The 12,654-nt window shown below is 36.0% G+C and overlaps 1 protein-coding gene across 2 annotated transcripts in view; it reads left to right on the top strand.

Moving 5' to 3' along the window:
* Positions 1–7,223: 7,223 nt before the first annotated feature.
* The window catches only part of LOC149781786 (succinyl-CoA:acetate/propanoyl-CoA:succinate CoA transferase-like), a 43,803-nt gene continuing 38,372 nt past the window's right edge, over positions 7,224–12,654 (top strand). The window contains exons 1-2 of one of the 2 annotated variants that reach the window (XM_089935945.1): positions 7,224–7,455; positions 12,100–12,252. In XM_089935945.1, the coding sequence (XP_089792071.1) occupies positions 7,272–7,455; positions 12,100–12,252 (337 nt within the window). In that variant the 5' untranslated portion in view covers positions 7,224–7,271. Of the gene's footprint in view, positions 7,456–7,482; positions 7,619–12,099; positions 12,253–12,654 lie in introns of those variants that run through there. The other variant, XM_089935946.1, reaches the window with a different exon arrangement.

Below are 12,654 nucleotides of genomic sequence, written 5' to 3'. Positions count from 1 at the left end.
ATGTAGAATATTAATTTAAAGATGAAGAAAGTAGCAAATACAAAGAGCGAAAAAGCATGATAACGAAATTATCTTACCCTATAAAATGTAATGAAAACACAGGAAACAAATTAAATGAGAGCAACTGCAATGAATCGCATTGCAAATCACAATGCCGTCTATTTCATATTCCAAATTAAAGCTTCCCTCCATATACCCACTCCACTCACCTACCCATAGAGTTATCAGGAGTCCTAATGTAAATTAAATTCAAACTCCCCTCATTCAGGTGACAAGTCTCACTTGTCAATCATTGTGTCATGTTTTGTCTTAGACTAAGCAACCAATCAGATCCCGGTAAGGAGTAACTTTCATCAATGGCAGCCTAGTTTGGACTGGAATACTGCCAAAGAACAATCTCCAAACACAATCTTCCTGTTATTATATGATCTTGCAGTAATTGCGTTAAAAAAAGCCTGCTTATGATTTTTGTAGCAGCCCTTCCCTTTTCCATTTTCAACAGAATGTGTTTGTTGCGATAAATATTATATATATTCTGACAATATCGGCAAACAGTATAGCACGATTCTCTGAATTCACGGTTTTCAAGTTAAGTGTTTTGTAGACTATTACAAATTTCAAGAGTATAAGACCCTGTTATATTATAACATACCCATGCTATATGTTATAACATACCCATGCTTTATATTATAACATATCCATGCTTTATATTATAACATATCGATGCTTTAGATTATAACATACCCATGCTATATGTTATAACATACCCATGCTTTATATTATAACATACCCATGCTGTATATTATAACGTATCCATACTTTATATTATAACATACCTATGCTTTATATTATAACATATCCATGCTTTATGTTATAACATACCCATGCTTTATATTATAACATACCCATGCTTTATATAACATATCCATGTTTATGTTATAACATACCCATGCTTTATATTATAAAATATCGATGCTTTATGTTATAACATACCCATGCTTTATATTATAACATACCCATGCTTTATATTATAACATATCCATGCTTTATATTATAACATACCCATGCTTTATATTATAACATATCCATGCTTTATGTTATAATATATTCATGCTTTATATTACAACATATCCATGCTTTAGATTATAACATAATCATGCTTTAGATTATAACATACCCATGCTTTATATTATAACATACTCATGCTTTATATTATAACATAGCCCTGCTTTAAATTATAACATATCCATGCTTTAGATTATAACATACCCATGCTTTAGATTATAACATATCCATGCTTTATATTATAACATATCCATGCTTTATATTATAACATATCCATGCTTTATATTACAACATATCTATGCTTTAGATTATAACATAATCATGCTTTAGATTATAACATACCCATGCTTTATATTATAACATATCCATGCTTTATGTTATAACATATCCATGCTTTATATTATAACATACCCATGCTTTATATTACAACATATCCATGCTTTAGATTATAGCATAATCATGCTTTAGATTATAACATACCCATGCTTTATATCATAACATATCCATGCTTTATATTATAACATATCCATGCTTTATACTACAACATATCTATGCTTTAGATTATAATATATCCCTGCTTTATTTTATAACATATCCATGCTTTATATTATAACATGTCTATGCTTTAGATTATAACATAATCATGCTTTAGATTATAACGTACCCATGCTTTATATTATAACATATCCATGCTTTATGTTATAACATATCCATGCCTTATGTTATAACATATTCATGCTTTATATTATAACATACCCATGCTTTATATTACAACATACCCATGCTTTAGATTATAATATAATCATGCTTTAGATTATAACATACCAATACTTTATCTTACAACATATCCATGCTTTGGATTATAACATATCCATGCTTTATATTATAACATATCCATGCTTTAGATTATAACATACTCATGCTTTATATTATAACATACCCATGCTTTATATTATAACATATCCATACTTTATATTATAACATACCCATGCTTTAGATTATAACATACCCATACTTTATATTATAACATATCCATGCTTTATGTTATAACATATCCATGCTTTATATTATAACATACCAATGCGTTACATTACAACATATCCATGCTTCGGATTATAACATATCCATGCTTTAAATCATAACATACCCATGCTTTGATTATAAACATACCCGATGTTTGAACCACTGACGGTGTTGTCATATGTGTTGTTGCTGTTGTTGTTTCCAAGGTCGTCGAAACTGTTCATGCAGATTATTAATTGAAGATAAAAGAAAGGTAGCTAATGCAAAAAAAAAAAAAAACAAGCCTAAAAGCATGTTAAATAAATTCTCCTACCCTATTAAATATAATTAAAACAAAGGAAACAAAATCAAGTGGGAGCAACTGCAATGGATCGTCATCGTAAATCACGATGCCGTTTATCTCATATTCCTAATTAAAGCTGCCTCCTCCACCAACTCCTCTACCCCATACTGTTACCACGAGTTCTAGTGTAAAATCTCTTAAATATATGATTCATCTTGCTGCTGTGACGGAATAAACACAATTGGTAACAAAATATTTAAAATTATCATTGTAATCAAATTCGGCGTAACATATCCTTTGGTTCCCTCCCACATACCCAGGAGTGGAAGCCAAAGGTTTTATTCCTTTTGTAAATGGTTGGCCCAAGGCAACATAACAAGAAAGATTCGTGAATTTTCGTGCCACCAGTATAGCGTATTGGAAATTCTGTAACATTCAGACAAAACGTATCACCAAATCTCGCGCTATTGCATGGGATACCAAAAAAAAAAAAAAAAAAAACAATGGACGAACATATATGTTACTTCTGATATTCATATTTTCTCTGCTGCTTTTTTTAAAGTTATCAAATAAATTAATTAATTAATAACAACAAAAAGCTATCTTTTCAATGCAGGAAAGGGTAATTCTTCAAAGAACGTAATCCAGTAGAGGCTTAAAATGGAGCATTATAATAAATATTTTTAAAAAGTCAACACTCATTAGTAAATTTTTCTTTCTTTCTTTCTTTACTTTTTTATTTTTTCATTTATTTATGTATTTATATATTATGAATTCTTTGGGCAGTTATTCGTGTTCCTCAACTCGCCTGCATGTTTGAGTGTTGCTTTCGTTGACGCAACTAATACAGTGACGGAGAAAAGCAGATATCAAATTAGGAATATCATTGCAAACATTCATCCCATTTAATCTATACACGTTTTGTTGTTGTTTTTGCTGTGCTGTTTTTAAATAATATTTTGTCAACTAGGAATCAATTTCGCAATCGTGCTGCCCATATGTTGTCCCAACCATTAATTATTCAGCATATATCTGTAGGTTAAAATAATAAAATCACAATGTCGTGGATGCTAAAAATAAAAAAGATTTAAATTTTTAAACACTAAACATTAAAAACAAGGTGAACTATGAAAATTTAGAGGCCAAGCATTTTTTTCTCTTCATAAAAAAAACCATTTATTTCTTCATAATTTTACACTTTCAAGAAAATAACAATCTCGAGATCTCCCATGATATGCATGGACGAATGAAAAGGAATCCAAATAAGGTTAGGGTACTTTACTACCGAGTTTAATGTGGTTATGCCTGATACTTGCAATGTATCTAATTAATTAATTAATTAATTAATTTGTTAGTTAATTAATTAATTAATTTGTTAGTTAGAGATAGAATGGTAGTCGAGTCGATACATAAGTTAAGTTAGTCACTTCTTTAGTTCATTCATTTGCTCCTTTGGTAGTTAATTGATTCTCGAGCTATTTCTTTTGTTTAAAATTTGTTTCCACCTTATTCAAATATGCTATCGACAGCTATATTGTTGACATATGCGGTTTTTAAGATGGAGTGAAACCTGAGAATCCAGAGGATACATTCGATTTTGGATGGAAGATCGCCTAGCTCTGCACATAACGGAACCATGTTTTAAATCCCTTCATTAATCCGTTCATTCGTTTTTTAGTTGGCAATTTGCGAGCTAGTCAGTCAGACAATCAGCGAATTAGTCAGTCAGTTAATTTAGTTAGTTGCACTTAGCTGACGAGGATTTTATTTGCAAAAATACGCTAATTGTTGACAATTGCTTCTTCCATCATTAATCGTATCAGGTCTATTAAATATAAACACTTATGTAACCTACCTGTATGTTTTGCCCTTATTGAAGTCACCATATCTGTTGAATTTGGCAATACAGGTGGTAAAACTGTTTTATTAGGAGGAAATATTTGACAAATCAACATGCAAAGCAAAATATATTTGTGTAGATACAACACTAACAGTTTTCAATTTAGCCCCTTATAGTCATTTATCCCCCAAAAATTGTCAAATGCATGCATAGATACATACATACATACATGGCGGGGGGGGGGCAGAATTAACTCCTTCGAAGTTATGCACTATTCAAAATTACAGGTTTCTCACGACCCGTCTATGCGATAAGCAGAGGTCAACTCTTGTTGACTGCACCATTGATGATGGAGCAAAATAAGATTGGATCCCCGGAAACATACCTAGAGTTTTTAATGACTACACCAACCTTAATCTCACATATATAAATATAATTAACTTTATACATGAATCTGGGATACAAAACAAAATATAAAACTAAAATTCCATAATTAAACCACCCGAAATACAGTGGGTCATCCACCACCGGACGCCCCTCCTGGTGTAACTGGGTGGGGAATTGGGTGCGGAGGTAGCATACGGTTTACCATCCAAGTAGAGGGTGTACCGCCAAGCGCGGGCTGATGCTGCAACTGCACCTATCACAAACCGCAGCACCTTGGTGTATTCGGATATATGACCGGCTAAGCAATAAATGAATACCATCAAATTAACTACTACTAGAAGACAGGCTAACAAACAAAATGCAAGAAACAGTAACAGTATGGCCCCCTTGTAGTTATTATATAGTGCATGCATGACAATTAAGTTGTAAACAACCACACGAGCCACTGTGAACAGTAAGTTCTCGTGGAACACCTTATATCCAATGAGGGCAAGCGTGAGAGGACATACCCGACGCCCCTATATTTTTTTAAAACATCGACAGTGTCTGCTACCATGTTTGCGTATACGTTCGCATAACTTGCCAGAAGTACGCTGCCTTGTGCAAGCTGTACAACAAGGAGGTATAGAACTTCGTGACATGAGCCGTTTGGTGGGCATCAGGCGGACTACGCCGACTCACCGAACGAGCAACTGCTAAAGATGTTTCTGCATCCCGGCGTCCTTTGGTGCACGGTCATCAATGATTCACTATATGAAGGATTATCTAGCATCAAACTGGAGACATACACCACTTACATCTTCATGTAGAACGTGCGAGACACTACTGGAAAATGGGTTCGTTGTTATGCAGCATCCACATACACAGTGGGAAAACGGAAAGAGTTTGACAGGTACCTGGTACTGACCGACCATCCAGACAGTACAAATATGCATGGCCTAGTAATCTCACACGCTGACGCAAAGACTATCTGGAGTTCGGGTTTTGAGGACCCCAGTCGACGATGCAAAGCAATCGACAACTTTGGGGTTGGCTTGCACAGCCACCCAATTTGTCGGACAAACACAAGTCGGTTAAATACGAAACTGTAGAGTGCCACCGAAACTGGGTACACATCTGGCAAATGGAGAATGCATTCCCAGTCTATTTTAGAGCATTTTTTTCCTGTCTCCTTTTGGTGGTGATACAAGAGTTGGATTTAGGCAGTCATGGTATGGCTTTAGAGGCAGTTGTTTATCCCTTAGAGTATGAGCTTTTGGTGTGCTTGTCTGTGTGTGCTGGTCCCAAAGCAGCAATGCGGGGCGCAAGGCAGCAAGCGATGAGCACAGGGCCCCAAGCCCACAAACAAAAAAATGTATTGCGGAGTTGATTTCCTGAAAGCACGGGGCCCAAGGCGGTTCCCTCGTTCGCCTTGTCCTAGGGCCAGCCTGGTGATGATCCGGAAGTGAAATCTGTGTTCCATTGCACGGTGGATTGTTTACAGTCCAGCCTGTCAACAAAAATGCCGGTGAAAATATGACTTAAACTTCACCGTGAAGTCATCTTTGAATAACATGTGATTTGCACTGATTGTCACACAGTGGAAAGTTCAGTACTGTGAAACAAATGTAGAGAATATATAGTAAAACTAGTTGTGTTCATGGGTAGAAATACGCTATTTTAAATGGTGGCAGATGGCTTTACTTATGGTAATTATTATTTTGAAATTTGAAGGAAACAAGCAAGCGAAACAGTACAATATGGGTTTCGTTCGTTCTAAAATAGAAGTTTCGATCATGTCTCAATTATTTTATAGCCCATGTTTGAAATTATGAATTAGGAAAATTGCGAATTAATTACATGTATATAATATTGATGTTGAACGAACGGTGTAAAGAATGCAGCGTCTTGTGTGGCAACGTTGCTTCAACTGTTAACGTTTTCGGATTTTTTTTTACTGCGTAAAAGGAATTAACGTCTTATTGATGGAGCTCTACAATTCATTATTTTGTATTTTGATTTTTAAAGAAAAAGAATGTCCCCGGTTTTCCTCAATTGTTATACTGGCTGATTAGGTGATAGAGCATACAGCTTGTCCTTACTTCAGATGTGCATCTTTCAAAAATCTGCTAGCTCTGCTTGGTCATTTTCACCTCCTGAACTTTAGAGGTAAAATATTTTTTAACAATTAAAGGGGGGAGGCGATCACATAACATTTGATATATTTTTGTAATTCATTCTTTGCACTCGCAGAAGCTGGTATCGTCTCGTCTGGCAAAGTTCATTTTCCTCATCTTAATAACTGCTAAAGATAGTATACTTTAGACTAATTCAGGCTGATTTTATTTATTTATTTGCTCAAGGGAGCAGTTATTTTAGCTAGCTTGTGCTTAGACATGTACAATTTCCTCATGTACAATATCCAACGAAATTTCAGCCACAGTGCATGAAAATAACAAATGTATACCAACATCCTCTCCATTTTGCATGTTTCAAATATAAATAACTTCACCTTACTCCGCCCCCTCTCAGAAGTTCATAGCATACCGTCAGTATCTATGGGCCGGGAACCAGGCTAAGTTCACAATCCCTAGTCATCATCGCTTGGATGCTTTCTAAAAAAGAGTGGGGGGGGGGGGGCTGGTGACCTTGACATTGTAAATTATTTTTTGACAACATAATAACTTGAAAAGGATGGCTACCCTTCGGCTTGCGGGAAGGTTATTTCGGAACCTTGACGGAGCGAGATCTGCCGTGCAATGCATCTACAAGAGAAATTACAGTTTATATATTTATCCCCCAGAACAGTTATGTCCGTACCCAAACCGTCAGCCGGACTGGAAAACTGCCGAAGAAGCGGTGCAAGTGATACAGTCAGGTGCTTGCGTTGTGTAGGGAAATAAGGGCAACTACTTCAAGGCCGTTTGGTCTTAAGTTTTCAGAGCCGTAACAGTTTGCAAGGGGTGGGTGGTGTTGTTGTTGTTACTTTTAGACCACTATCAGGAGATAGTGTGGAAATCAGTATGAATTAGTCCTACAAAGTAAGACATAGCACATGTTGTTTTTGTTTTAGTGCTATGTCTTACTGTCCAAGTAACCGCCTTGTATAGCCTGTTCCAATGTCGGTTAACATCGGAATGAGTAGTCAAAGTTTCAGGACACTTGGCAGCCTATATCAACACTCTTTCACTAATTTATGTGTAATTAATATACTTACTGTGCTGTCTTTATCCTGGCAGAATGAAAATATGACACTAGCAAATGGATGCATTTTCATGTTTGTTGACATACATTTAATTTTGTTGCAGTGCGACGATATTCAAGATATGCCGAAGTATGTTTAAGTAGGTTCATGTGGTAGATATGTTTCTTGAACGAAATGAAATGTTGCTTACAGTTCCAATAGGCATACTATATTTTTCTGTTTCATTAAAGAATAATATTTCAACTTAACCTGATTTTGGCATCATCGGCTTTCATCACTTTCCAGCCAGCTGAAATGTAGGCCAACAGAACCTGAAACAGGTCCATTTCTTTTGTGAGAATTTGAATTTATTAGAGAAAAGACATTAGGGTAAGTAAAGTCTGACAAAACATTATTTTGTTGCCAGTTGTGTGTGATATTTCAGAAAATTTGACGTTCGTTGCACTGTTAGTCGACATTACAATATGATACATAGCACCGTTAGTTAGGGAGTAAGACCCGTCCCCCCCCCCCGAACAAAAATATTAGGTGATGTGTCTTATGTTGCAGGACTATGTATGAATCAGTTTCTGTATGTAAAATAATAAAGTTTATATTTATTCAAAGAATTGTACTGTAACAAACGAGTTTAAGAACCATACAGTCTCATTGTACAAAATATGATTTATCCTCTTGATGCTGATTACAAGAAACATAACTTCAAATTTTAGTGCACTATAGTGTTTTACTTATTTCTTATATTGCCATCACATGTGAAACTAAAGTCTTCATACAGTTTTAGGACATTTGTACAAAAGTCATGTGCTAACTTTTCAGTGACTTAAATGGCATGGCAGCTCTGTACAGATACTATTTGCTCACCATCCCTTTTGTTTGTACCCCCATACCAATTTTAAAGACAAAAGGCTTCAAGGATATAAAAATGCACAAAATTTAGTCACTTCGTTCATTGATTTATAAGTTCTAAACTTATTGTCACCAAGTGGTCTCAAACACTGTCATCTTGGTGACGTTTTGAATCAAACAGGAGTTTCTTTAGTATCATGGTCACTATATTTACATGGACCAGTTTATGTTTTCAGGTAACAGATGTGAAGTAGTTCACCATCTTTGATAATCTCAATAATTTCATAAATTTTGGAGTTACATCTCTTTCAATACATGCAAGAGTTCTGCTGTTTTATTTGTTCAGTTTGTTTTAGAAATATCAAAACTAGACATTGCAGACATTTGACACAGACAACAGATTCTACTGAAATGGACTATTCTACAAACAATGAAAGGACAGTGAGCAATGTGTCTGTTTACATTGGGAGCTTCAGTTGGCTTTGAAGCACCACTAACCCAACTGTTAGGACCCCCTTGGTGACTGGTTAGAAATTATAAATCCGTGAATGAATTGACTTAGTTTTGTGCTTTTGTATATCATTGATGCTTTTCATTTATAAAACCAGTAACAGGTACCTGGAAGATCAAAGACTAATGGCATGGCAACTGTGTACCAAGTAGATGAAAGACTAATGGCACAGCAGTTATGTAGCTAGTAGATCAAGGATATATGGCATGGCAGCTGTGTACCTAGTAGATCAAAGACTAATGGCATGGCAGATGTGTAGCTAGTAGATCAAGGATATATGGCATGGCAGCTATGTAGCTAGTAGATCATAGACTAATTGCATAGCAGCTGTGTAGCTAGTAGATCAAGGATATATGGCATGGCAGCTATGTAGCTAGTAGATCAAAGACTAATGGCATGGCAGATGTGTAGCTAGTAGATCAAAGACTAATGACACTGCAGCTATGTAGCTAGTAGATCAAGGATATATGGCATGGCAGCTGTGTAGCTAGTAGATCAAAGACTAATGGCATGGTAGCTATGTAGCTAGTAGATCAAGGATATATGGCATGGCAGCTGTGTAGCTAGTAGATCAAAGACTAATGGCATGGCAGCTGTGTAGCTAGTAGATCAAAGACTAATGGCATGGCAGATGTGTAGCTAGTAGATCAAAGACTAATGACACTGCAGCTATGTGACTAGTAGATCAAGGATATATGGCATGGCAGCTGTGTAGCTAGTAGATCAAAGACTAATGGCATGGTAGCTATGTAGCTAGTAGATCAAGGATATATGGCATGGCAGCTGTGTAGCTAGTAGATCAAAGACTAATGGCATGGCAGCTGTGTAGCTAGTAGATCAAAGACTAATGGCAAGGTAGCTGTGTAGCTAGTAGATCAAAGACTAATGGCATGGCAGCTGTGTACCTAGTAGATCAAAGACTAATGGCATGGCAGGTGTTTACCTAGTAGGTCAAAGACTAATGGCATGGTAGATGTGTAGCCAGTAGATCAAGGATATATGGCATGGCAGCTATGTAGCTAGTAGATCAAAGACTAATGGCATGGAAGCTGTGTAGCTAGTGGATCAAGGATATATGGCATGGCAGCTGTGTAGCTAGTAGATCAAAGACTAATGGCAGAGCAGCTATGTAGCTAGTAGATCAAGGATATATGGCATGGCAGCTGTGTAGCTAGTAGATCAAGGATATATGGCATGGCAGCTGTGTAGCTAGTAGATCAAGGATATATGGCATGGCAGCTGTGTAGCTAGTAGATCAAAGACTAATGGTATTATAACTGTGTAGCTAGTAGGTCAAAGACTAATGGCATGGCACCTGTGTAGCTAGTAGATCAAGGATATATGGCATGGCAGCTGTGTAGCTAGTAGGTCCGAGACAAATGGCATGGCAGCTGTGTAGCTAGTGGACTTGTGTACTTATTCAGATCTTAATATTTTACACAAAGCAATGTTTTTATCCAAGTCCATTGGCTAATTACTCTGTCAGTGTCTTATCAGCAGTGTTTATATTCAGTAGCATCTGATGTATATAGTTTTCTCTTTACACTTTTGATGTTGTTCATAGGTGCTTCTCAATATGTTTAACAACTGTTACATAACACTAGTATAAGAATCAGCAAGGGACATTCATTAAGCTGTTACTTGAAACATCAGGAACAATGCAATAACAATTAAACAAGACCATACAAAAATCAAAATACTTTTTTCTGCCAAAATCATTTTTAGTCGATCTTTGCATCTCACCTTTGCCAAAGGATGGCTGATTTTTAATTAAAGCCTCAAATGCCATCATGAACAACATTAAGCTGTCTATAACAGTATCATAAATCTTATTTATCATTACTTGGTGTCGGTGGTAGTTTAGACATTTATTTTGATCCCGACCTTCTTAGCAGACCCACATATATATATTCCTGCTTTCCTGCAGCTGACAGCCTATTTGAATAAATTTCTTTATTACACATCAGAATAAGAGAAATAACAAGGCACTATACCAATCTGCATAGCCATTCAAGGTAACATAATAAAATAACGGATAATATTATTGGATAATGGTGTGTGTAATCAAGAACCAGTCGACATGAGCGTTACAGTCACAGCAGAGTATCCTGGTTTACAAGCCACTGGATAAACATTCTAGCACACTGGAGCTGGAGGCAAGCAAATAATTGATCAGGTTCTCAAATTAGTATACAGTTATGGACTGAAATTCTTATATGACTTTGTGTGCAGAATAGTCATTTTCTCTCTTTTTCTTGAAATGATAGGGATGTTGACCGAGACATTAATCAACAGATATTTCCTCCAAAAATGATATGTACAGGGCTTATATGATGTACATGTCCCTTAAATTCAGTGTGCACTTTTATCTTTGTAAAGCATGCATGCACAGCAGTAAATTGTGTAATTTATTATGTAAATGAATGGGAATTTCTTCTTGGCTGAATTCAGTTGTCAGCATTCTGCTTTAGAGTTTATCAAAGATTACAGACCCTACTTTCATTCATGGAACCCTGAGTGGCCGAGTGGTCTAAAGCGCTCTCCGTTACGGATCACTGCTGTCTCACCTCTGTCTGCGTAGGTTCGAGTCTTGGATTCGGCCAATGTGGGTATGTGAGAAAGCTTGCCAGTAGCTTCTCGTGGGTCAGTGGTTCTTTCCGGGGTTTTTCCCAGGTTCTTCCTCCACCATTAATACTGGCCACCATGTGTAGCCTATTGTGTGCTGAGGGATGGCATTAAACCCAACAACAACAACAACAACAACTTTCATTCATGCACAGTGACATTCTTGACTGTTTCAGATTTCAGCAATATTCGGTAATGCAGAACTGTTGAAAATTAACGTACATTCAAAATGTGTCCGTATGTGGTGTCTAAATAAAGATTGGGAGAGGATGAGGGTTATTAAAGTATGCATTGTTTCATTGCTGTAAATGTCGGTTGCATTACTTTCTTTCCAGGACACAGAGTGTTTGTTCACAGCTGTGCTGCCACACCAAATGCCTTACTGAAAGCCATGGCAGAATATGGCATGAAAAACAAGCTGAAGAATGTTGAGCTTATACACATCCCCACAGTTGGTCCAGCCATCTATAACAATCCAGAATATGAAGGTATCAATAACACTTATATCTGGCATGCTTAATTTTGCTAATTTTATGAAAAACACAAACAGCACCAAAAATTAAACAAATCCAGATAGTATATTTGCATATAAAAATAGTGTTTGTGTTAATACAACCATTTAATGTGCAAACTGTGTATAAAATATACTCTTGCATACATGCCAGCCATTATGCCATTTGGCGTAATCAGTATGTTTTTTTTCAGCAAATTACCTTTTTCCACGAGACTGCATATGGATCACTCTTTTTTGCTACATTAAAAACTAAACTAAAAATAAAGCAATAGAAAGTTGTTTTTGACATTTTTTTATCATCTCTTTAATTTCACTCTTATAAATTTGAGAATATTTTTGGATGACTGCTGTGTAAGAATATTGTAAGAAGACTTTT

This window comes from Sinohyriopsis cumingii, chromosome 15 (assembly GCF_028554795.1).
Source record: "Sinohyriopsis cumingii isolate HCF-2022 chromosome 15, ASM2855479v2, whole genome shotgun sequence".
In the NCBI taxonomy this organism is placed as follows: Eukaryota; Metazoa; Mollusca; class Bivalvia; order Unionida; family Unionidae; genus Sinohyriopsis; species Sinohyriopsis cumingii.
Note: the sequence above shows the minus strand (reverse complement) of the source record. Positions and strands in the feature narration are given on the sequence as shown.